This window comes from Glandiceps talaboti, chromosome 4 (assembly GCF_964340395.1).
Source record: "Glandiceps talaboti chromosome 4, keGlaTala1.1, whole genome shotgun sequence".
NCBI lineage: Eukaryota > Metazoa > Hemichordata > Enteropneusta > Spengelidae > Glandiceps > Glandiceps talaboti.
This window is the reverse complement of record NC_135552.1, coordinates 20486093-20514009: the sequence shown is the minus strand read 5'-3', so window position 1 is coordinate 20514009 and position 27917 is coordinate 20486093. Positions and strand designations below refer to the sequence as shown.

The window sequence follows — 27917 nt, the reverse complement described above, 5'->3', positions numbered from 1 at the left end:
TTAATCTAAATTGTTCTACTCGTCATGCTATTGACACTACAAATCACCACATCTCATCAGATTCCAGTTACTATTATACACTAGGTATGACCACCTAAAGTTCTCTAACATACCGGTGACTTTATTATACATGCAATATTAATGCCCCTATATACTAATGTTACGTGTCCATTTTATGTGATATGAGAAACTCATTTAAAAACGTTTTGCGTTAGCTTTTCGAAGCTTGGAAATAATACCTCAAAGGTTATGAATAACCTAAACATTGCCTTAGTATCTGAAGCAAAATACTCCAGATCTGCCAGGGGGAAAACCCCAAGGACTCCCTCACCCCCAGAGGTCACTCATACATTCAACCAACAATCAGATACACCAACAACCTTTTTACTGTCATAATGGTATTAAACTTTTCTTAAATATTTTCACCCTATTCTAATTTGATATGATATTGTCTTTTCAAGATCTGAAACGTTTGCCAAGATAGTCTAAAATTGCCTTAAACTCCAAATCTCCCCTACCAATGATACTACCATTATAGATGTGCTGAACTTTACTACATGTATATAATGATGCCATTTAAACTTTTTAAGAACATATTTCAACCCTTAGTGTAAGTTATAAAGAATAGTGTCTAATACTTGCTGTCTTGTAAAGCATGGATTAAGTTATTGCTTGAAAGGGTCTGAATAGCCTAAATATTGGCTTTAAGAGTAAAAATCCTCCAGGGTTTCTAGAGGGAGACCCCCTCAGACCCCCCACATGAGGTGGACATATCCCAGTCTCAAGCTCTTCCCCTCTTACTGTCGAGATGCTATCTAAGTATATTTCAAAAGTATTTCAACCCTATGTAGTTGCTTTTAACATGTTGGTGTTGTCTTGTAAGGCTTGGAAATTATTGTCTGAAAGGGTCTGAATAGTCTCAAAATTGACTTTTCAGAGTTAAAAACCTCCAGGGCTTCTAGGGGGAGACCCCCTAGGACCCCCCCCCCCCCACATGAGGTGTACACATCCTACTCTCAAGATCTTCCCCCTACCTCTTACTGTCAAGATCCTATCAAACTATATTTCAAAAATATTTCAACCTTATGTAGTTGCATTTTACATGTTGGTGCTGTCTTGTAAAGCTTGGAAATTATTTTCTGAAAATGTCTGAATAGTCTCAAAATTGACTTTTCAGAGTTAAAAACCTCCTGGGCTTCTAGGGGGAGACCCCCTAGGACCCCCATAAGAGATGTACATATTCCCTTCTCAAGCTTTCCTACCTTTCACAGCCAAGATGCTATTAAACTCCTTTTCAAATATATTTACCCTGTGTAGTCAATAATTATAAATATGATAGTGCTAACCTGGGATCTTATAAAGTAAATGCAAGACAGTCAAGCAGTCCACACTGAGTCACGATAAAAAAATACCTGTCATGCGAATATTATATATGAGGGGGGGGGGTCATCATGTTTTAGAATTAAGTGATAGGGGGGGGGGGTCAGCCTGTTTTTGGTTTTACAGATAGGGGGGGTCAGTGACTTTTTGTCGGCCCGATTTAAGAATCCACCGCCCCCCCCCCCCCCAGGCTGGAGAAACTGACCGGTCCCTTATATACATTTGTACCAACTGGCAATTGACCCAACGACGAACAGATGTTATTCCCCAATATTGTTCTTCGTTCAGCCAAGGAAAATACGAGTAACCTAAGGGGCCTTTGTCACTACTTGTCTAGCGACTCGTAGTGACAACCCTTAGGTCACGAATATTTTCCGGCTGAATGAAGAAAAACAATCGGACAATAACATAATTATACCAGCGCCTATAATATCAAAGAAAAATCCGGAAAGTAATGGGACCTTTTGACTCATATATCGAACACAGCAGAACCGGTGACATAGATATGCGTTGTCATGACGTAGAACGACCAGAGTATACATTCCATATTTTTGGCTTATGCATGGTATGATAATCCATATTTGGCGATTTTGATAAAGATAATAGATGGATGGATGGCTGGGGATGGCTGCCCGGATGGATGGATGGATGGATGGATGGATGGATGGATGGATGGATGGACGGATGGATGGATAGATAGATAGATAGATGGATGGATGGATGGATGGATGGATGGATGACCATGACGATACATTTCGTTTAGATATTTGTTCTGTTTATCTTTACGGTCCTTAAATAACTACATATAGACTTGATCAAGGAATGGTCTTGTAAGAAAACTTCGATTTTAATACCGAATGTAAGACCTCGACAGATGAGTGACAATTCATGAAACTACAAACAATCATAAAATATTATCAAGAAAGGTTTCCAAAAACAGTCGGAATGGTTACAGTACTGCCTAGTTTGAATGACCTTTGACATTTAACCCGTTAAATGTCGGTAATTTGAAAACAATCTTTTGAACTTATCACAAACTGGACAAATGTGTGTAGGCAATAGTCAAAAAAAAATAGTCCAATCAACCCAGGAATTTAACTGTAGACGACAGTTTAATGTTATCATACGTAGTATCGATTTGATAATAATTAATCGAACCTTAGACAAAGCCTTATTATACGTTAGCTATTGATATTACAATACACTTTATACACGCTGGTGGTCTGTAACGTTGAAATCAGTTTGACAAGAAGCAAACGTTTTGAGTTTATATTTGTTGCCACAGTTTGCGATTATTCGTCACGGTTTATCCGCAACCCGAACGGCTAATACCAGTACCAATTATCTTCACTGGCAGGCAACAATTACAGGTGGGTTTCATATAGGCGATTCTACATCCAGTTTTATTTGCCTTGTACTGTGAACCAGCTCAGCGCATGCGGAACTTAACTCTCTGAACATATATTTATTTTTTCTTCACACCATTCACATGGCATAAATCATAGCATTGTGTAATTTGGGTGAAGGATGGAAGGAAAAATAATGTAAAAATAACACGTCACCTGGCTACACAAGTGTAATTTTCTGGGTATAAAATAATTGTGCTTAATATCCAATATGACATTTGTACTACATAGTGCATAGTGACTTTATCTTGTGTACCTGTTGGTGTCATTGATAATACGTACTCTGTCGAACAAAGTAAACACACATGTGACCTACATGTGACCTAAACAGGGTGCGTCTAAGGTCAAATGTTTACGTCACATTCCACGTGGTGCAGTATATCTAGTGGGTTTATGTTAGATTAGATCGAAAGTTGAGCAATATAAATAAACCGTCATAAACACTGTATTAGAAATACGGTGAGTAACAAGATGAAGCCATGAGTGTCCCTATATATATGACAATCGACTATTTTTTATTAACATTGGTATTTTGAATTGGTGCATATTGATACATTGTATTGTATTGTATTGTATTGTATTGTATTGTATTGTATTGTATTGTATTGTATTGTATTGTTTGTATTGCATTGCATTGCATTGCATTGCATTGCATTGCATTGCATTGCATTATATTATATTATATTATACTATATTATATTATATTATATTATATTATATTATGTTATATTACATTATATTATATTATATTATGTTATTATGTCATGCCATGTGAAATTATATTATATTGTATTAGTTGCGATGCTTTGCGTTGCCTTGCCTTGCTTCGTATCGCATCGAATCGTATTGTATTGTATTGTATTGTATTGTATTGTATTGTACTGTACTGTACTGTACTGTACTGTACTGTATTGTATTGTATTGTATTGTATTGTACTGGTTTGTATTGCATTGTATCGTTTCGTATCGTATCGTATCGTATCGTATCGTACCGTATTGTATCGTATTGTATCGTATCGTATCGTATCGTACCGTATTGTATCGTATCATATCGTATCGTTCCGTACCGTATTGTATCGTATCGTATTGTATCGCATTGTATCGTATCGTATCGTATCGTACCGTATTGTATCGTATCGTATCGTATCGTATTGTATCGTATCGTATCGTATCGTATCGTATCGTATCGTATCGTATTGTATTGTATTGTATTGTATCGTATCGTATCGTATTGTATCAGTTGAAGATATATAGCAATTGCTCTGACTTAATCACCTAAAACCATTCTATAACGAATTTAAGCATTTCCAAAGATTCGTGGGAACCTGTCATGTAAGTGATAGGATTACATCTCGTTGTATTAATATCACATACTTCTAAAGTCTGTCTATTTATTAGAGTTGATAGTCCTACTAGGGAAAGACGATGGCTTGTATCAGGGGTGAGGATTCCATCGTCAGTGTAGACTCAGACTCTAATGGCGATTCTGATGATAGACTTCTCTCAGATGACGATAGATATGTAAGTATCTGTTACTGTTTATTTGTTGTGTTTGTTTCGGTCTGATTTTAAACTTAGATGTTTGATCATTAATCTGTGTTGAAGGAATAACGGTGATTTTCATAATTGTTGCTACTGCTGGTATATTTTGGCCAACTCCTGAATACTGCTACGAGGACGTCTTGGAGCAATGCGTTCAACCTAGCAGATCAACTATATATTGTCTTATCTTTTTTCATTAAAAAAAACTTGAAATACGCCCATAATAGCTCAAATATTCAGGTTTATAGTAATGTGTTATTCAGTGTTAAGATAATTTGCACAAATAATCATCATTTGATGAATACATTATCGTCTCATACGAAAGTATTGAATACTAAATGAATACCCTGTCTTATATTCAGTTGATAGATTTTTATTGCATGTTGAAACAAGGTAAACATCGGATACATTGACGTAAGAAAGAACCAAACGAAAGTTGTGTTTATCAAAATCTAAATGAAAATCTGTACGCTTACAAACTATGACCTTTTCAGTGTAAAACGAAACCTATGATAACATGTATATAATTAGCTAAGAGTACTGTTAAATAGTGACAAAATGTACACTATGTCAGGTCGGTTGGCACACGGTGCTGTATATTATCAAATGTGTATCTGAAATGATAGACAACATTTTGAACTTTTTGAGTATTTGTTGTTAACTAACTGTTTGCGTGTCAGTTTGTGTAACCATTATGTCAGAGTTTCTGTTAATATCACGTGATAGTTTCTATCGAGTCAACGTGATATCATCGCCAAGGATTAGCGTGATCCTCGACCAATGTCTAAGCCACAACTGTAGGTGTGTCAGGCAATTACAGACAATTTTGTATTTTTGTCTATGTTGTGGTCTCCTTTTAATATACCTTTCAAAGCAATAATATATATTAAAAATCGATTTGTTGTCTCGGAGAAGCTACTTCTTGTCTGTTATACGAGTTGTGACGTATTCATGACATTTATTACAAAGGCATCAATATAGTCTGATGGATCACAAAATCATGGTGGTAGTGTTGCTGGTAATCCGGTGTTGATGTTGATGTTGTTGTTTTTGGTGATGATGGTGGTGGTGGTGGTGGTGGTGGTGGTGGTGATGGTGGTGGTGATGATGATGATGATGATGATGATGATGATGATGATGATGATCCTTCTACTGTGGATGACAATAACCATGAAATCTTCTATGTTCACAACTATTGACAGGACTCAGAGATAGATCCATTGTTCGAAGCATTGAAAGAAGATAGAACAGATGATAGAACAAAACGGCTTTTGAAGAGGAAGGGAAAAACAACCCTGAGAATATTTTCTAAAACTTACATAGCAAAGTTGTATTTACATGTAAGTATTAAATGATCAATATGGTTGAAGTGGCCATACAGATGAGAAATGGGTTATTTATTTCAACTTTTAACTAAAAACAAAACAAAACAATTTTACAGTGTTTCTACTTGTACTTGATAATGTGGAACAACTTTATTAGATCAACACCTCAATAAAGTGCAAAAAAGATTATAAAAAAATATCTCCTTGCGCGTTTCAGGGGCATTTGAATAATACTAGTGTTCTGATTTTAAAATCCTTATCAGCTGAGAATCCGTACAAGTGTAAAAATTACACTGTCGGATATTTACTCTAAAATATGTATGTGTAATTTACTAAGTAGATCTAATTGTAAAAAAAACAACTAATACCGCCTATATTATTTTGATTGACAGGTTGTACGAGAAGATTGCCCCACATGGCTCCAAGACTTAGCTATCGAAATAAACATGGTGAGTAAGAATTGAAATAAACAAATCATGTAATGCTATTAAGCTTACAGGTACACTGATAAACTTGGATAGGTATCACGTGATGAAATGCTAACAAGGTGGAATATATATACTTCCAGATAATACTGCGACAGTGTGCTTTTGTTAATATTCTTTTGGAAATAAGCTATAGAAAATTGTGTCCTAGCACAGTATACACCGTAGTAGTGGTTGTGTGAACCAACAAAAAAACCTGCAAAGAGTTTCACTGACACATTGCATATATGTACTATTTATATTCAACTATAGTAACACGTATAAAACTTGTACTAACTGTTAACAAATTTCATTTGTAATTTGTCATTTTTTGTTTCCGTTTGATTCTTCATATCATTATCATCGTCGTCGTCGCTGTCATCGTCTGTCTGTCTGTCTGTCTGTCTGTCTGTTTGCCTGTCTGTCTGCATGTCTGTCTGTCTGTCTGTCTGTCTTCTTGCTTGTTTGCTTGGTGGCATACAGCATCATACTGAAAAGGAGTCTGAAATCGAGGAATTAGTAATGGTTAACATTGGTGAGTTTATATGTCGACTTATACCAGGACAGTTTCAACATAGAAATGAATTAGGAGATGCCTACTTGTATTCAGACGAAAAGAAATCGTCAGGAGAAGGTGAGGTTTTTTTTCACATTTGATTGATTGATTGGTTGGTTGGTTGGTTGGTTGGTTGGTTGGTTGGTTGGTTGGTTGGTTGGTTGGTTGGTTGGTTGGTTGGTCGGTTGGTTGGTTGGTCGGTCGGTTGGTTGGTTGGTTGGGTGGGTGGTTGGGTGGGTGGTTGGTTGGTTGGTTGGTTGGGTGGGTGGGTGGGTGGGTGGGTGGGTGGTTGGTTGGATGGTTGGTTGGTTAGATGGTTGGGTGGGTGGTTGGTTGGTTGGTTGGTTGGTTGGTTGGTTGGTTGGATGGTTGGTTGGTTGGTTGGTTGGTTGGTGGGTGGGTGGGTTATTGATTGATTGATTGATTGATTGATTGATTGATTGATTGATTGATTGATTGATTGATTGATTGATTGATTGATTGATTGATTGATTGATTGATTTTATAGCAAGACAATGAATGGTCAGAAAATAGATTTATATAAATGAAGAGAAAACAAAGTGAGAAGACAATCTAAATGGTCGAAATATAGGCTACTTTCACGAGACCACTTCCATTTCATTGTCGTAAACCACAGCCTCTTTTACGGCACCGTCAATTGATATTTCGTAGTGTCGCTGAAGAAATATCAGCTCTGCTTTGCGAGAATGTTCTATTTAGTTTCCAAATTTACAATAGTGCGTAAGTGCATTTAACTCTACGTAAACCAATCATAGAGCTATTACCTATATCGTGTTTTTTTTTATAATTTCAGCACAAAGTAACTCAAACGAACATCTAGGGTTTGGCATTCGAGATCTCTTCGTATGGGCGTTGTTATCTTATCGTTTAGAGCTGGCACTGATAATATTCAACAATGCATGGCCAGAATGTGACAGATCGTCAATGATAGGTGAGTTATAGATTTTATAAGGATCAAATATTTCATGTTGAAACGAGCATGGAATCGAATTTCGAATAGTATCCTAAACCGAAAGGTCAGAATTCGTGTCATGATGTGCCTGGCAGACAAATAGACCGCGTTGTGTGACATCGTGGCCCCAACTCGTAACCATGACAACTATCGGCGATGTTTCACAAACAAGTCTGTAGTCATAAATTGGGTAATTTTCCAGCAAACTTCTTCTTATCTTTTCATGTAGCCATGTTCTCACTAGTGCAACGACGTTGTCGAAATGCAACGTTGTTTGATCGGTAAACACCGACGGATTAACTCTTAATCCGTTACGGTTTATTTCGAGGTATAAATCTTACTTTGTAGATCAGTCTGTGTTACCAGCGTCATTCCTTTGAATCTACCAACAATTAAACAAACTAAATCTCCCTGGACACACACATAAATTTATCGAAACAAAGAATCCAATGTGTAAGTCACTGGAGATACATTCAAATTGTACATGTATACCATAGTATTTGTATTATGACGTGTACTTTCAACTCTTTGACGAGTATCATATTGAAACCTAAAAATATTAGACCCAGGACCCATTCAAGAATCTCAGACTAAACTCATCATCAATTCATATAATTGGTTTTCTCATCCTTTCCATTGTGTTATATGCCTTACCCTATTTCGTACATGTTGTAAAACCGTATGGACTCCCCAGAAGTGACACGGAAAGACTGTCAGATACTCTATGTGATCATGTCATGTTTCATGTTCATTTGAAGATATCATGTTTTGTTGTTACCATCACTCAGGAGCTTCCCTTACTGCCTGTAAGATATTGAACAAACTAGCTAATGAAGTGGAGGAAACATCAAGTGATAAATCATTCAAATTAAAGACTGCCGCCAGGTTAGTAGTAACACTCTAATATTTGACTATATAGTATGTGATTCAACAAGAGAGTAGTAAGGTGAATTAGTTGCACATATCACTTTTTATGTTAAGTTACATTTTTTTATGAATGACTTTTTGGGTCATCCAATGTCAGTTATAAATACTGACTGAGGAGCATGTTCAAGTCTTACTATTGTTAATTCTGTACTTAGCCACAATCACGATTGTCAGTTTGACTGTAATGACGCCATCGGTCCGGACTTAGGCCAAATAAAAAAAGTTGTTTGGGTCAGGTTACCCGACCCATCTAGTTTTTCACGCCGACCCCAAACTGTTTTGTTTTTTTTACATATTCGAGAGAAAAAATAAGAAAATCGTGAAAATTGTTAAAGAAATAGTGGATGCGGAAATTGACGTCAACTGAAAAAGACAGTTCTTCCAATCTGTAATGGCTGTACATCTGATGAGAAGAAGCCAATAACACAGAGACCATATGGAAAACAACAGAAAAAAACATAACTACCTGAACTCGACACTCACACATGAAAACATTTATAAAAAATTAAAATAAAAAATGTACCGACCCCACCTAGTCTAAAACCGACCCCACATATTCTAAAACTGAATGTAATCGGAACCACACAATTTGTTTACGCCTTACCAAACCAGCCTGCCCAGCTTTTCCCTTTGCAGTGAGGAAAGGGAGATTAGACAGCGCCAACAACGGCTGATCTGTCAATCCAAATTGTCAGTATGATACGTGTATGTTGTAAACAGCATAAAGGGTAAAGTCGAACAAAGATTTAGGATTTCTTAATCTGCCTACAGTGGTCATTAATCCAAATATAGTTATTTCTCGAGTTTGACGCAGTCAGTCACTTTGCATTTTGTGTCTTAAAGATCCGTGATTCAATCCCAGGTTCTTGCATTAGTGCATTTTTTTTCAGTGGACCCATACGGATTAAAAAGCATATTCTTTTGTTGAAGATCCAAGTTCGTCTATAAGCTATATAGCTCTGTTAGACAATTATGTACGATTTGCGGATTTTTTTGTTACTGTATCAACAGTACGTGATTAAAACTACTATGGTTCTACTAAGATTTGAAATTTGTCTTTCATGTTTTGTCTTTACAGTTTACTAAATGTAACATTATAAATATTTGATATTCCAGACAATATAAACATATTGCCAATTACGTCACATCAGAATGTTTCAAAGAGGACCGTCAAAAGACTCGTCAAATGGTACTTCGTCGTCGACCGCAATGGGGAAATGAGAGTTTTCTCGTCATTTCTAGTTTTCTAGAAGGCAAAGAGTCCGAAAGTTTTAGGATTGTTTTGAACGATTTGTGGAGTGGCAGGTTAAAGAACTCATCCTGGCTAAGGACTAAGGTATGGTAAATGATGTTCATCCTGCGTTAGAACTAATGTGTTGTCTAAATGATATGAGGTCAGTTTGATTCTTTCCCAGACGATACACGTTTTTACCCTAAAACCAACAAACTACTTTTCTGCCGTCGTCGAGTTGAAATTCCGTAATTGGATGATAGTATTAGGAGCATTGTTTTGAGTAACAGCAATTTTATATTTGTCAGAGAAAGCAAAGTTATTTTTTTTTTCTTTTTCGTGCGCCAGTTATTAAAATAAAGATGTTGTTAACTTGGCATTTTAGATGCAGAAAGTGGCATAAAACTTATCTTTTCTGTACAAATTTGTCGTCAAACCATACACTCATAAATCTTTAATTTCTAAGTACTCTCAGTGTAGACACGACAAATTCATCAATATATAAGTGTGCGCAACCTTGCAATTGTATTGCCTTCAAAACTGTAACGTATACATAAACATATTGTCTGTGAATTTATCAGAGCTTTGAAATATTGTCATGTGAATGGCCTTCTCCTGTTGTTCCCTTCACCAAATTTATTCATGTCACTATCTTAAATATTTTTTCCAGTTGCTGCTATCCATAATACCACTGTTTGTTTTCGTCTTGAACGTACACGATGATCGGGGTATCGGACGGTTTAACTTACCTGTAAAATGGCGAGCCTACTACACAGCACCAGTTACGAAGTACATGTACAATCTTGTAAGTCTAACTAATTAGCTAGACTAGCTACGACACTTGGTCTTGAACTGAACTGAACTTTTTTGTTAGGGTGCCTATACTTATTGCTGTGTTTCGCATCATAATTTCAAAAAAGTCATGTACATATGTTGGTGTTACTTTCAATTCGTAATTTTTACTTTAACAGTCTGAATAACTTAGAAAGGGAAGTTAAAGTCAGAAGAAAATTTGGGATGATTTGTTTTGTTGAATTTCCTGAATATCAGCAATAAACGATAATTTTCGCTCAGATACGCGCTCGCGAGTTGCCATCCGACGATCTTGACGCTGTGATTTATCAAATCCTGTCGTAGAGGGGGACGTTGTTCAGATCACTAGAAACATAGAATTACGTGAGGCCGCCCATAGAAATTGCAGAGTGCAATATTGTATAAAATTTACTTGAAATGGATGATGAGGCGAATAAGTCGACATCAAGTCATATCTGTTTTTAGGCCGTACAGAGAAACATCATGATGTTGTAATCACAAAGACTGAAATTCCCAAATAGAAATAACGTTTGAAAATGTTAAACTTTCCTTGCAGCTTTTTTACATTTTCCATCTGGTTGCCTTCAGTTATTTTCTACTCACTGACTTTTCACATGTCACCAGTTGGTATGATATTAGTATATGGGAGATGTTGGTCACACTGTGGGTAATTGGTATGACATTGGAAGAGACACGACAGGTAAATTGGTCATATTGTGGGTATAGACATGACAATGTGTTGGGTATTAGAAATCCAATGGTTGTAATTACTTGCGTTTTCTACTCGCGAAAATTAAACATACCTCCCCGAACAATAGTTCGACTCGCCAGTGATATTAATTGATCCAAACATATTTCATCAGCTTATTCTTTATTTTTGTATTTGTTATATTTTCCCCAAGAGATGGTTCCTTTTAAATCGTCACCAAATATCTAGATATTGCCTCAACTCAGGCCTGAAATATTTTATTACAACTTTCTAATTTGCGAAAAATATTCCTTACAGCTACTTTTAGGATGCCATGGTAACAGTTTCAAAATGGTTATCTTAAACCTATGGGAGAATTACACGTCAAATTGGAATAGTCTGGATTGGTCGATGTTGATAACTTTCTACATAGGAATGGGTTTCCGGTTTACCGTTGCTAAAGAAGATTTCTATTTAGCAAGAGTCTTCTACGTCATATCATTGGTTCTCATGTATTTTAAACTGCTACGTTTCACCATACTGTGGCAGTATTTAGGACCAAAAGTTGAAATGATCAAAATAATGATGGTGAGTAGATTTTAGAAATGATGATGATTCTATGATTCTATAAGTCGACAGATGAGCGTATGAAATGTTGGCGAAAGGATAGAGAATGACGGCCAAACGTGAAGGTTGTAAAAACGACAGACAGACAGACAGACAGACAGACAGACAGACAGACAGACAGACAGACAGACAGACAGACAGACAGACAGACAGACAGACAGACAGAACGGTTTGACGACAGAACGTTCTAAAAAGCCGATGGGATGACGGACATGGAGAGGTGGGCGTACGGATGAAATTTGATTATCGGTGGTTGCATGGATAGGGAAATTTACTGAATGACGAATGAACAAATCATCTAAAGAGAGGGTGGGTTGGCTAATGATAAAGTATATAGAGAATCCAATGGATATCCCAAACAGAAAGGTCATAATAGTTTAAAAAGCTCAAGCCCAGAAGTATTTTCTACCATTACAATGATAAGAAAATTAGATTTTTGTTCAATTTACGATTCCAAACTTTCTCCCACACATTTCAGATGCAAGATTTGCCACCGTTTCTCATGATATTCTTCGTATTTTTTCTGAGCTTTGGCATTGCTTATCAAGTATTGCTCTACCCGAATGATTTGTTTTCGTGGAATATGGTATGGGCAGTGATCTCAATACCCTACTGGCAACTGTTTGGATACCTACATTTAGATATGGTTGAAGGTAAGTAGAAAACGATAATACGTACAGATCGACACATTACGGAACGAAGATATCGTTGTAGAATTCTGATCCATACATTCAATGATTACGGTATCATTAACAGGTCATAGTCCTTTTTTTACAAGTCAATCAGTCGGGTAATTTCAAGTATAATTACTGAATATTATATACAATGAATTTATCAAGATACACAATGATTAAAATATATGCAACCGGGGCAGAACGTGAAGCTCAGGGAAGATATTTAGTATACAGCTACCATTTATCATAGCTATTGATGTAATGAAATCTTTACCAGCGACGGTTCTTATGAATTCATCCAGGTGTCCATAAATTTACAGTCACGTGACTGCTATACTGACTGTAATGACTTCACTACTACAAAAGGGAATCAACAGACCTGATCAATAACTCTTCGTAATTATTTTAGATACACCTAATTGTACCAGGAATGCCACCTTAGCCAATAGCGATCCCAATATAATGCGATGTCCTGAAGTCGAAGATTATCCATGGTTGGTGCCAATATTAATTGCTGTCTTCATGATTATGTCGAATATACTACTCTTGAACATCGTCATCGCTGTGTTTAAGTAAGTATGTATGTATGTATGTATGTATGTATGTATGTATGTATGTATGTATGTATGTATGCATGTATGTATGTATGTATGTGTGTGTGTGTGTACGTACGTACGTACGTACGTACGTATGTATGTGTGTATGTATGTATGTATGTATGTATGTATGTATGTATGCATGTGAGTGAGTGAGTGAGTGAGTGAGTGAGCGAGCGAGTCAGTCAGTCAGTCAGTCAGTCAGTCAGTCAGTCAGTGAAGTGAGTGTGTGTGTGTGTGTGAGTGAGTCAGTCAGTCAGTCAGTCAGTCAGTCAGTCAGTCAGTCAGTGGTGTATTTGCGTCTGTGTGTGTGTGTGTCTGTCTGTGTCTGTGTCTGTACATGTCCGTGTCCGTCTCCCCTGGGCACATTTATGAACTGGTTTGTTTCAGTACTTGACGCAAGTGGGTACTTGCATATAGCGTATTTCATTGGTTGTACAACTTATACGTATATTCCTGGTTACAGTCAGACATACGGTGAAATAGAAGAAGAGTCATCAAAAGTTCATCGTTCTAACCACTACAGTCTGGTTGAGGAGTACCTAGCCCGTCCAATATTACCATCCCCTCTCAACGTAATTGAACTGATTATAATCCGTCCCCTAGCAACTATTCTGATATCATTATATTGGTTATGTGCTAAACCCGAGTTCCAATGGCAGTATGCTTACAACCTATTTAAACTACTCATGGTTGGTAAACACGTGGACCCACGGTTGTGGCAGCTCTCTAGTCACGGTAATAAATGTAGTTCTCTTTTGACTAGCCTACAATTATTTGTATTTGTATGTTAACAGAGACGCACCCGGACACACACACACACACACACACACACACACACACACACACACACACACACACACACACACACACACACACACACATAATGGTGGTGGTGGTGGTGGTGGTGGTGGTGGTGGTGGTGGTGGTGGTGGTATGATGATGATGATGAGGAGGAGGAGGAGGAGGAGGAGGAGGAGGAGGAGGAAGAAGAAGAAGAAGAAGAAGAAGAAGAGGAAGAGTATTGTGATGTATGTGGTGATCAATTTTTTTTCAATTTTTTTCATAGGTAAAAGACAGTTCAAGTATCAACAGTCTGTTACTGAAAACATTGAGATGCAGTTACGACTACTTGACCAGACTGTGGCACATGAAGAACAAATACAATTACCTGTAGTAGTGGAAAGGCAAAATCAAAGGTAAGAGTTAGCGGAAATTAGAATAAATAGTCAATACAGATGTATTCCATTAAACAAACACCGCTTTGTGTGGACTGCGATTGACAGACATGCCACAAGATGGTATCAAGACCACAGGTGCTTATCCAACACTCTGCGGTATCATAGAGAACTACGCGATTGAGGCTGTCAGGCCGAACAGTGAGCTACCCTCGTAGCGAGGAAGGTCAGCCTCACTCGAGTAGTATATAGCAACTTGACGAGCACCTGTGATCAAGACAAGATACTATCAACCATATAACTTTCATGACCAGACACATAAACTACAAGTTGTCAGATTTTGAACAGTTTAATTCAAAGAATAGAGGGAAATTGAGGCGAAAATAGTCGTCCAGCAACTAATCTATTGAGCTCTCCTTTACTGACAGGCTACATTTAAAGTTCAAGCTACAAGAAAATGTTATCTTGCAAGACAGTGTACAATAATGGATATTGCAGCGTTACGTGTACTCTACTGCTGATAAACAATATTTATAACAAGAATATTTAATAATATTTTAATTATATTTATAAGCAACTCATCCAGTACTCTAACAAATCAGTGTTAATTTACTTTACTTTAACACCACCGGTATGTCTATATTGTGGTGTTAAAGTCACATGACTCAAATTTGAAGTTTACCAGTCAAGTGATACACTATAGAAATATACTATCGCTATCATTTCTTTTCACTTTAGAGAGGACAGTGTTGTGAGTGCCGAACAGATGCAGATATTTAGGCGACTAAACGACACAGACCTAAAGCTGAGGCAACTTCAAGACAGCGTCGATCAGATTTTGACCGAATTGCAAGAACTTCGTAAAAGTCGACAGAATTCCGAGAATTCCGATTATAATCGAAACGATAGGTACTAAAGGGTGCACAGTCAGATAAATTCGAAACAAAAATAGCCTGCAATTAGTTACATTTCGCAAATTGACCATTGAAAACAGTCAATCTCTCAAACCTTTCGTTGTGATTTTCTGACCAAATATGGATTCTGAAACCATCAGTACATAATGTAAGTTTGTGTCATTGATGGCAAACGACTAGTATGCCAATAAAGGAGTCGAGAAGTCCAATCTATCCATATGATGTTCTCTGTCGATATACCTATCGTCTCCTCTACTGCTGTGTCTAGCCATAATTTAAATAGAGGTGCTGAAGCCAATTGTAACATTCTCGCTTCGTGCTCAAACCACTAGTCCGAACTTCGTGTTACAACGCATCAAATTCTTTCCTGATCCAGAAAACTCTAGATGTCCACCTCAACGACGAAACGCTCGCTGGTCCATCTCAACCAAAGAAAAGTTCGTTTCGCTTTTTACTTCAAGCAAGTCCATTTCAACCAACAAAACAATCGATGATCCATCTGGGCGATAAAAACGCGATAAAAAATACACTTGTTCATCTCAAGTAAGAAAACGCTCGCTGGTTCATCTTATAACCAATACAAATGTTCAATAGTCCAGGTACATGAATCCATGTTTACAGTTATCATTCAACAGTACACTAAAGAGTAATTAAAACACGTAAATCTATGCGTAAATCAAACGGGAAATTGCGTTTTATGTACACAAGAATGGTCTTTAAGTACGGTTTCAAATTCGAAGGCCAAACTTTGACACTCGCCAAGCAGCCGTAATGGTTAATGAGACGTTTGAATACGACAAAGTAAACTCCAACATGGCATGTAAGTTGTGTTATTGCGTGGTGCGGTGAGGTGATAGTTCGTATCTCAACTACTTCAGTATTGCGAGAGATGTATACCCTGGAAAAGCCAACATGTTCATCAACATCCGGTTAACTTTGGCAGTTTGTTATGCACGAAAAATAGAGAAACCCCCCCCCCCCCTCTATCTCCAGAGCTAAAGTGGGTTTACATCCCCACTAAAGATTAATGTCGTGTTTTTCTGTAGTTTTAATGGAATCAAAGTGCTTTTTAGTTTTATAGAACTTAGAGTGATAGTGGATATCGTATTACCGTTCTTTGAATACTTTTGGTGAAATGCTTCGATGTGGCGGGAAATTTCATGTCACGATTTACGTGTAGTTGTTTCTGTTTTCCTTCAGGGTTGTCAACATTTTAAAAGCCGTATTATATTAAATTCTGATATCAGTAATCTATGCAACTATTTGTTGTGACAGTTACAATGAAATATGTAAACGATTTTCCACCCTCGTTGTGAAGTTTATTTCGATTCTTTATCAGTCTTACAGCCTTTCTTTAATACGGAGACTTTCTGTCTTGAAGTTTGTCAGAATTAATAGTATTCTTCATATAGATAGTCTAGTGAAGGCGTGGACTTATCGAACGTCCTTGAGTCGAGTCAGATACAGCCCAGAGTCTGCCATTGTAACGTAAGTCGATTAAGATACAGCCCAGAGTCTGTCGTGATGGATGTTTAGTAGTGGATTTCCAACTGACCAGCTGCAAGTGTGACTCCTGGCACGACTTCAGCTATGATATGAAAGATAATAAAGTGATCATTCATATTGATAAATCAACATTGTCTATTTCATCAATTAATGACAAGAAACATTTTCATAACAAAGGTCGAGAAAAGTTCAGTATTACTAACGCAGTGTTGGATTCAAACAATAGAATGTAGAAACTGTGAAATGAATATAATGGTGATTACCAAACCGAGGGGAAAGGAAACTGAAGGTCACTACATTCTATAAATACAACATTCCCCGTTAAGCTTATAGCACCATTTGATATCACTCCCCCTTCAACTTGCCTGTTTTCAAGCTTTCCAACTAATAAATACTAGTATGACATACATGACGTAACATTGTCAGATAGTCACACGTGTGACTCGAAGTCACAATAAACTCTCAGTTTTGATGAATCAATACTTAAGAACAAATGTTTGCAATTCACGACTAATATTCTGAGATGACAAAACTAAGAGATCAACAGTGTCAAATAATAACTAATTACAGGCAGCTGGAAGTGCAATGTCTCGATCAAATTGTTTAGCTACTTTTCATATTTGTCAATATGATATTATTTGCATCAAATTACGGTAACAACACACTTTGGTTCATTCATTTATGGTGCTGAGAATTTTATCATTTGAGTATTGTATAATTTATGTTTATATGAATTTAAAATTGGAATAAATTATGAATTCACTTTAGAATTGAAGAGAAGGGAGCAAGCTGAAGGCAAGGCAAGGAGCGGCCATCTGCTCCCTGGTTACTTCTAAAATGGTCCAAGTCAACCGTGAACATTGTATGTAGTCTGAGTTAATTCCCTAAAGTCCAAGTGATCCCGTGTACAAGTGGAGTGATTCGAGTATAGTTACATGGTCTACCAGCTATGTGCGGAGATCAGAGAGTAACACTGATGGAGAGTTAACGTTAACATTAGAGGTTGATTTGAGAGACAGTGACCGGGTAGCAAATACGATATCGACTATCTAATGTTACAGTACCACAAACACTTTCCATGTGTTATGCACTGTGGTGTGTTTTGGCTGGCGATCAAGTCGAAAACAAAACTATAGATGAAGCAATGTCAAATTACATGCAAAACTAGCCATGCTAAACATCGGCTTTGTAAATTCCAATCCAAATGGAAAGATTCTTTTAACTTTTCTGGCTTCCATCGTAGGATAATGCTTACCTGCATACTGTCAACGAAAACAAAGGTAGTGTAGTCAGTGAGGATTGACCACATAATGAAATAAGGAAACAAACTTACTTTGTGTTTCCACAGTTTCTACATGAGTACCGATCGTCTTGGCAGTGAAGAAAATAGGTGCACCATGGAATGCCTTGCCAAGACATTGTGTCTGTCCCAGGATCGTTACTCGATACATGGAAGCAGGTGACAAATCACCAATCGTCATACCGTTGATGGCGGAACCAGGGGGGCCGTTACTAATTATACTTTGCTGTACTAGTATTTTACTTTCCATGGTAATCAGGTAGTTGTCAATACTAGGCTCGGCTTTCATACTGAGGGTTATCGAATTCTCACTTGTTTTACCTTCCAGTGCCATAGACGGACGTGGTACTTATAAACAAGGAAAAAATGATACAACGTCAAAACAAATGTCCTCTATACTGTCCGTAATTGGAACAGTATGGTAGATAGAAGTAAAAAGTGCAGAGAAAATAATTCTGTTGGTTAGAAATTTATGGTACTATTCTGAAAAAAGGTCACGATATATCTACCAATAAAATATGTAAAAGTTACCTTCACATGGTGTTGGTACAGGCGGTGTTACTACGGACACCTTATCATCTGTGAATAGAAAGAGTAAATGTCAACGTGTGTTACTTGTAGACTCAGAAAACTGACCAGGTTAGTATTTCATTTCTTGTAATTTCTTTACATTTGACCATCAGAGTCTTTACAAGTAAAACACTTTTAATTTATTAACTTACGAAATCACACAGAAGAGAAGTAATACTGTATATTCACTTGTCCTGAAACTTTGTCAAGTTTCGGCGTATCTCGTCGCTAGTCGCTCGATGAGTCTGGTGGAGAAATCTCCCGCGTAAATTTGCAAAGTGTAAAATGTTCCATTATAGGATATCAAATCTTGTGACGTATGTCGTACGTTTATAAACAAACTGTTGTATAAAGTACTGTGTGCTAGCAACAGTACAGGAAAATAATCTTTCCATACATGATAGATATTGTACACCTCTTGATGATAATAGATTTACAGTCTTGAGAGAGTGCAGTGAAGCGAACACATGTTGTCTATCCTTACGTTTTGTAAATCAAATCGTCGTTTCTCAGAAACACGATGGCGACATACAACACACAGCTGTTTACTACGCTATGTCGTAGTGTATGATTTATTGTTTCCAAAACCTTGTCATCACTTTAATAATTACAATAATATCATGCTCTGCCGTAAATAAACCTACTGAAACTCTTTTCCCCATAGCAATGATGTATATACATCAACACAGTATTAACAGCAAACCAATAAATACAAACTTGTACTGCTGTCACTAAATGGTCATCAACACATTCACAAGAGTACACACACACACACACACACACACACACACACACACACACACACACACACACACACACACACACATATATATATATATATATATATATATATATATATATATATATATATATATATATATATATATATATATATATATATATATATATATATATATATATATATATATATATATACACTCAGTATATGCCAAATGTCTAAGCTGGAGTAAACAGTGTTCAATACATACATATGATATGTAGAGTGGTGTGATTAATACAGTATCAAGCAAGATACACAGGAGCCGCCCTGTGTATCTTGCTTGATACTGTGTTACATACATACATACATACATACATACATACATACATACATACATACATACATACATACATACATACACACACACACACATACATACATACATACATACATACATACATACATACATACATACATACATACATACACAGACAGACAGACAGACAGACAGACAGACAGACAGACAGACAGACAGACAGATTCTGCATACCTTGGTTTACTACTATTTCAAGGTATATGGGACTACTCCAATAAACCTGCCAGGAACATCTTCTCAGTGCAAATATTTCCACCATGACCACAGTGTCTTTAGGAATATATTTGAGTGGTATGTTGGTTTTTTGTCCACTTCTCAAAGCAAAGTTATGTCTGCCTTCTAAACCTTGGTATACTGCGAAATAGTTGACATCGTTCTCTTCATTTATCAACTTGATAACAACTCTGTCTTCTTTCAGTTCCTTTCGTATTGTGTAAACTTTTGGTGGTTCTGTTGGTTGGAAATGATTCAACAATAAAATGCGTTTCCAAAATGATGTAAACGAGAGCTTGTAGAAACACAAATGTACAACAAAATGAGATGTTTCCTGCAACAGATATAAATAAGATACTCTTACGTACTAGCAAACATTGTTTGTTTCCATGGGTGTTTGTTTGTTTGTTTGTTTTTTGTTTTTTGTTTCCTTCCCTGGGTGTTTGCTTGTTTGTTGGGGGGGGGGGGGTTGTTTGTTATCTGGGACCATACCTCTATTAAAACATTTGGAATTTTCTGTTTCTTTATAGAAGGGAGATTGGCTACCAGGATAGTCTCTTGAATCGAAAAGTGTATTTCTCTGACAAGAGGTAGTGAACATTTCATTCGGTTCATAATCCGAGAAAGTATGTACTCTGATAACTGCAACTAACTAGATAAATAAATAAATAAATAAATAAATAAATAAATAAATAAATAAATAAATAAATAAATACGAGAGAATGAATATAATCACAGACAAGTAAGAACTTACTTGTCTGATATAATATAGCTACACATTGCTAACTTATGCCATTATGCTGTGCACACTGAGATTGGCATTGCCGTATACAATACAACCCGAAATACTGACCGACAACTGAGTCTCCCTGGCAGTAATCTTGATGGGTTAGAAATATCCATGACTTCAGCAATTCCTCCAACTATGAAAGAAAAAGAAAATGTGTTGTTTAGACTGCAGTAGCTGTTATAACGTGCAGTGGTGTATTGTTATTTAGATTGCAGTAGTTGTTATAACGTACAGTGGGTTATTGTTATTTAGATTGCAGTAGCTGTTATAAAGTGCAGTGGATTATTGCTATACCATAGACGCAATAGTTGTTATAACGTGCATTGGGTTATTCTTATAGACTGCAGTAGTTGTTATAACGTTCAGTGGGTTATTATTATTTAGACTGCAGTAGTTGTTATAACGTGCAGTGGGTTATTGTTATAGACTGCAGTAGTTGTTATAACGTGCAGTGGGTTATTGTTATAGACTGCATTAGTTGTTATAACGTGCAGTGGGTTATTAGACTGCAGTAGTTGCTATAACGTGTAGTGAGTTAGACTGCAGTAGTGGGTTATTGTCATTTCGATTGCAGTAGCTAGTTGTTATAACATGTAGTGAGTTGTTAACTGCTATTTATACTTTTTCTGAAATCTAAACTTTGTTATGGGAGAATCATTACATAAAGTATGTCAACTCACGTCTTGGAAATCCAAATTAGTGTATTGGTCGGGAGAGACTGTCGAAATGCTGGTTATGTTTGTTTCCATGGCAGCACTTTCAGATGGAAGTGTCGTAACAACTGGCATTGCAGACGCAAACATCTTGACATACCATAGGAAAAACAACGTCACTATCGGCAGATTGAGATATCCCGATCCCATCATGAGAGTCAACTTAACTGTTCTGAAAGAATGTGATAGTAGTAATCAATGATCAACGTTGATTTAGTTTGGAAGTAGGGTATGGAGAGCAATTATGTTAAGTTAATGTGTTATCACCTAGTGATTGGCACATACGAAATAGAATATGCAGTTGTAACGCTGTAATACTAATAACTGTGAAACATTTGCTTTGATCTTATCATCAAATATATCAAAATATAATAGTCGCTGAAGATACACGCTAAAAGCTCGTTTTCGTGTCTTTCTGCGAGAAATCATTAAGCCTACATTTCAACAAAAATCACAGTCAGTTACAGTAGTGCAGTTGAAATTGGCGGAATAAGAAGCTTATCCTCCGCGAAAGTGATGATTTAACTTAAAATCTATGTTTAGCTTCAGCCATCAATCAAATTGAAATCACTTTTCTCTTTTGGTAGACAGAGAAAGAATGAAGATTGTCCCCAAGCTCTGAAAAACATTCATGTTTACCAACTTCATCACCCCCCCCCCCTCCCCCATTATACGTTACAGTACCATGCCACGTTCACGATTGAGAACGGAAAATTCGTCAAATGTTTGTGACGTCGATTTGTTATGAATGGATGAATGAAAAGACCCTGTCCTTGTCCTTGTCCGGGTCACGGCCACACTAGTAAACTTGTTTTCTTCCTTGTTATTGCCAACTGTAATGCATTCCTATTATAACATACAAACACTTCTCTCACAAAGCAGAACGAGTTGGACAGTTTATTTATGTTGGCTTCAAATCAAATTTATCCAGTGTCAGTCCACCGTGCGTGATACTGTGACGTATCTTAGGAGATGGGGTTGGCTGCAAATCAAATTTATACTTGACTACTTTTTGGACAACTTTGTTGAACTTAGTTGTGTTGTGTTGTGTTGTGTAGTGTAGTGTAGTGTAGTGTAGTGTAGTGTAGTGTAGTGTTGTGCTGTGTTGTGCTGTGTTGTGTTGTGTTGTGTTGTGTTGTGTTGTGTTGTGTAGGGTTGTGTTGTGCTGTGTTGTGTTGTGTTGTGTTGTATAAACAGATTATGCTCATTTCCTAAAAAGAAGTACACGTTTCACACAAAATTCCCCCTACCCCCCCCCCCCCATAACGACCAATACACAGTTGAAACATCGGATTCATTCAGGCTGGATGTAGAAATACCAAAACACGTATAGTAGTTATATCGAGTGACGTATGCAATGAGATGTGGCAAGACAAATACTAGTACAGATGAGATAACTCACATTGTGAGCACTTGTCAAAACATAGACTAGTAATCAACGAACGCAATGCATCCAGTGTAGAGATTGAAAAGAGTAGTTAACGAACGCTTCCAATGTAGAGACTTCACATGACTGATTCTCCTACTATTAGACTCATGTGTGATATAAAAAAAACTACACTTAAAAAAAAATCTTCATAAAGTTGTATATCCCTTACCTTGATAAAATTGAATACCAGGATGGATAAAGATGCTGTCACTAAAATATTATCGATGTATAAGCTATGTGTTCTTCAGACCACTGTGCTTTTCCACGACCACAGAATGGCAATGTTTTTGTTTTGGTGATTCCGGTTGAAAGGTTGAAGAATCCAACTTACGACGTTCTTTATATAAGCTGTATTACTGTCGACTTGGGATTATCACTGCTGTAATGATAGACTTTGATTGATGGACTTGTAAACTACTACATATCTTTCAGTGTTGTTTTTCTGTGTTGATACCGAAAGCTGTTAACTCACGCCTTTCATCGGGTCCTAAGGGAGCTCGAGCTGTCAAGGCCAAATCATGTTCTCATTACATAATTTATAATGATGATATTAATACAAATATGAAAATAATAAATACTTTCCAACCGCAAAAAAAGTACGTGATCGGTAACAATCAGGGTTAATTTGGGAATGCAAACCCCTTCGGATATAGACACCTGTATTTTCAAATTGATGATGTTATAGAACGTAATAGAATACTCACAACAAACAAGAATCATACAAACCATTTGCACATATCATGATGTGGATTTTAAGTTTTTAATAGTCCCTGGTGTTGCACATAAGATTATACAAATGTTTTAACATTAAGAAATCATGTTAATTGCCGTCTCATATATCGATGTCATATATTGAAACCATATGTACCAGTGTTACTGCAGTATTTCTAATGCGTCATTTAGAGACCTGGGGCATGACATGAAGATTATCACCGGCTGCAATAAGTAAACTTATCAAGTTCTAGCAGCTTACTTGTAACCATAGCCCCTCCACGGGGGTCTATGACGTAAGTCATGACACTTTGACGGTTCCAGATATACGTATTGGCGTAAATATACTAGTATACGCCGTGGGTAGTTTTAAGACGATGCATCCAAACATTCATGTAGAAACCTATAGTAATAGTAGTTACCTTCTATCTGTTAATTATGTCTACCATTTTGACTCTGGCAGTGGAGTTACCTTGACGCCAATACATGGGATGAGATGATATCTCTCATGATGCTTGTGAGGTGGGGGTCTGGTGGTGATGTGTATGTATGTATGTATGTATGTATGTATGTATGTATGTATGTATGTATGTATGTATGTATGTATGTATGTATGTATGTATGTATGTATGTATGTGTGTGTGTGTATGTGTGTATGTATGTATGTATGTATGTGTGTGTGTGTGTATGTATGTATGTATGTATGTATGTATGTATGTATGTATGTATGTATGTACGTACGTACGTACGTACGTATGTATGTATGTATGTATGTATGTATGTATGTATATGTATGTATGTTATTTAGAAATGTTCGGGTTTTGACCTAACATTTCTGTGTCTCACCGATTTTTCCTTTGAAAAAGAATATTTATTCGAAACGTCGGATTTAACAGCTATTTATACGGACTGATTTATAGTTCCACATGCATTTCTATGTATGTATGTATGTATGTATGTATGTATGTATGTATGTATGTATGTATGTATGTATGTATGTATGTATTTATGTATGTATGTATGTGTGCGTGCGTGCGTATATATATATATATATGTGTGTGTGTGTGTGTGTGTGTGTGTGTGTGTGTGTGTGTGCGTGCGTGCGTGCGTGCGTGTATGTATGTATGTATGTATGCGTGTGGGTATGTATGTATGTATGTATGTATGTATGTATGTATGTATGTATGTATGTATGTATGTATGTATGTATGTATGTGGGGGTGGGTGAGTGTGGGTGTGTGCGCGCGTAGGTAGGCATGTGATATGCTATGTGAAATGTTTGACATGACATAGGATTGGCTATGTGGTGTTGAATTGGTTTCTTTTCAAATAAATAATGTACTGTCATGTCGTGACGTCATGACATACCATGATGTAAACAAGGGTTGTAAAGGTATCCATCGGCTTGACAAATCAGTTGTGTTACAAAGTTTATCAACAAATACATGTAACCTGAGAATAGCTATTCTCCATCCAAAATTACCCCTTCAAAGAATGCCCCCATAGATAATGTTGTCACCTACACAAATAAATGACTCTCACTAATACATCCATGATTTATCCCACCATGTTCAGGGTGAAATGTACGTGTTAAATGTCAAATACCTCTGAGTCGATGCGCAGTGAAAGAACCATAAAATATTATGGTAGATAGATTTCTAAAGTTTTATGACAACAACTTTGTTTAGCATAATAAAAAAAAGTGTTTCTCGTTAAAGTGACTTCGTTTATCTATCACGTATTTACATCTACTTCCTGTTGATAATAGAATAACCTTGACTTTGACCATTTATATTGACATGTCAGCTTAAATATCACGTGACAGAGAACGAATATAGAGATATGCAGACACAGAAGGAGAGGAGACAAATGATTAGATCATACAATATTCAAAATGATGCAAGGCAATGTCAATTTGTGCAGTGTTTCTTCTTCAGTTGTTTTCTTTTCCTTTGTTCTCATGTAATAAAGATTCTATTCTATTCTATTCTGTTCACACACACACACACACACACACACACACACACACTCATACATACATACATACATACATACATACATACATACATACATACATACATACATACATACATACATACATACATATACATACATACATACACATACATATATTCACACACAAATAATTGGATAAATGCGTAGTAATCTCTTGCCATATTCGTATTTGTTAAAAGGTTTATTTATAATATGTGATGAATAGTGCTGAATTCTGGAATTCAAATCTGTAAATCTCAGGAGGTTGCGCTTTAAGATCTATAATGCACTGGATACATGAATAGAAATCCTAATGTGTTTGTCAGTACGTAGTCTGTGTTTCAATGTAGTAATATATCAGAACTTTTCATTTTTCGGAGCCTAATTAGCAATCTCTTGTCGGCACCGCCAAAAACAGTTTTTAACTTACTGAATATTTCAAACCCGTTACTGGTTTTATCCAGATAGAAGTACTTTGTAAGCGGAAATACATTTTGCAATGATTGTCAATGCCTGAAATAGACAAAATGTTACCGGTAGATATACTGATAACTATTAATATTGTATGTGATATGGACATCCAGGTATTACATGAGATTTGGTTGATTTAATACTTTCGTTAAGCTTATATTCTCATGCTGTTATTTTACCGGGAATCCTTCCTAAATCACACAACCTCGTTTGACTTTCTTAAATTTATGAACACACTGGCCATGACTTTTCGAGGACGACCATCTGGTGATTGTTCATTAAATGTGTTAATGACCAGGTGTTTCCACTAGGGAACGTCGTGTAAGTTGTAACAGTTTGAAGACACGTTTCGATATTTTGTATCTGGTATTGCGCCCCCAACGGTTGTAAATGGCTGTAAGTAAAGTGGACACCTTGCTGTAGCATGGTGTAAAATGATAGATTACTTCATAGCTTCGTTTTCCAGGAGTTTTCAAGAGCTAAAGTTTTGAACAATTTTAATAAAACCACAGCACTACATTATGGACATGTAAAACATTTTGTTTATTACAATAAATCTACGTAATGAAAAAGTTACTTTATTTTCAATGATGTAAAAACATATTATACTTTTAAAGCTGAAGGTAAAAAATAAAAGCATAAATTAAGAACTACTTGAAAACACCTGCATAATATTTTCTAGTTCCATGGTTATATGGCAGTCAAAGCGTACTATAAATATATAAAAAACATGACTAAAACAGTAAGTACAGTGAATTTCAAAATACCATTCAGTTTTTATGTTTGATACAACCACGCAGAAACCAACAAGAAACTGGACATACTACAATTTGAAATAGTAAGTTTGAATGAGTAGTTTCTTGCAACATTTTGTCCAAGTGAAATGAACTACACATGCCACCACCGTGTTACTTGTAGACATCAAATGACCACCGCAGAGGACATTTTACGTGCCCTCTATCGGGTGTTTGATACTATAAAGAAAAGATTGGCACCCGAATGTCTGCATGGAGTTGCAATACATTTAAATGGTTTATTTCATTTAGTGAAAATGCGATCTTGCTATTGAAGTGTGACATATGCAGTTAATTCCTTGTTGGTTTCTGCATGTTCGTATCAAACAGAAGAGCTGAACAGTATTCACTGTAAGGTAGCAAACAATATATATTACAGCAAAATAAATCAATATTTTATCAAGTACTAACACATTAATTCAGATAACAAAAACAGAAAATGCAATACAGTAAGTGTGAATATCAACAACAACAACCAAAGTTGTTATTCTGGCAATACACTATGACAGTGTCTAGCAGTACATTTTGTAAAAGTAGTTATCTAGAAAATAAAACGACATCAACAAGTGTGTTGTTTATTTATTGAAAGGCTTGGGTTCAAAAAAGATTATTTGTTTGCAACTTGGAGGACTTTTTATCAAGCTTCAGTAAACAAAAATACAGCACCTGCACATCATCTTAGCATGAACTAATTTTAGGTCGTAAATAACTATAATATATTATATTATAGAATAAAATAAAAGAGCAATGGATATTCAAATTTTATTTTCACATCGTCATAAACCATAGCCTCTTTTGCGGCACCATTCAAGACGCACGCGGCATTATTTCGCAGTGTTGCAGAATAAATAATAGCTCTGGTTTGCGAGAATGACTTTATATTATTATGGGGTGTGTGTGTGTGTGTGTGTGTGTGTGTGTGTGTGTGTGTGTGTGTGTGTGTGTGTGTGGTGTGTGTGTGTGTGTGAGTGTGAGTGTGTGTGTGTGTGTGTGTGTGTGTGTGTGTGTGTGTGTGTGAAAAGTACAAAGTCACA

At 36.5% G+C, this 27917-nt stretch overlaps 2 protein-coding genes across 2 annotated transcripts; one reads left to right on the top strand and one right to left on the bottom strand.

Annotated features, from left to right (window-relative positions):
- The first annotated feature begins 4211 nt into the window (after positions 1-4211).
- Positions 4212-15296, top strand: LOC144434298 (transient receptor potential cation channel subfamily M member 2-like). Its single transcript, XM_078122749.1, has 14 exons — positions 4212-4307; positions 5531-5668; positions 6046-6102; positions 6601-6751; positions 7488-7625; positions 8435-8531; positions 9690-9914; positions 11242-11317; positions 11624-11893; positions 12411-12585; positions 13016-13178; positions 13669-13940; positions 14272-14401; positions 15119-15296. Exons 1-14 carry the CDS (start codon positions 4212-4214, stop codon positions 15294-15296), a joined length of 2166 nt encoding a protein of 721 aa, XP_077978875.1.
- A 962-nt stretch (positions 15297-16258) lies between these two features.
- Positions 16259-21569, bottom strand: LOC144434078 (uncharacterized). The gene is made up of 6 exons (XM_078122533.1): positions 21451-21569; positions 20834-20903; positions 19942-20217; positions 18632-18679; positions 18134-18448; positions 16259-16882 (listed from the first exon to the last, which is right to left on the bottom strand). The coding sequence occupies exons 1-6, from the start codon at positions 21556-21558 to the stop codon at positions 16827-16829; spliced, it is 873 nt and encodes a 290-aa protein (XP_077978659.1). The 5' UTR covers positions 21559-21569; the 3' UTR covers positions 16259-16826.
- Between the last annotated feature and the right edge of the window lie 6348 nt (positions 21570-27917).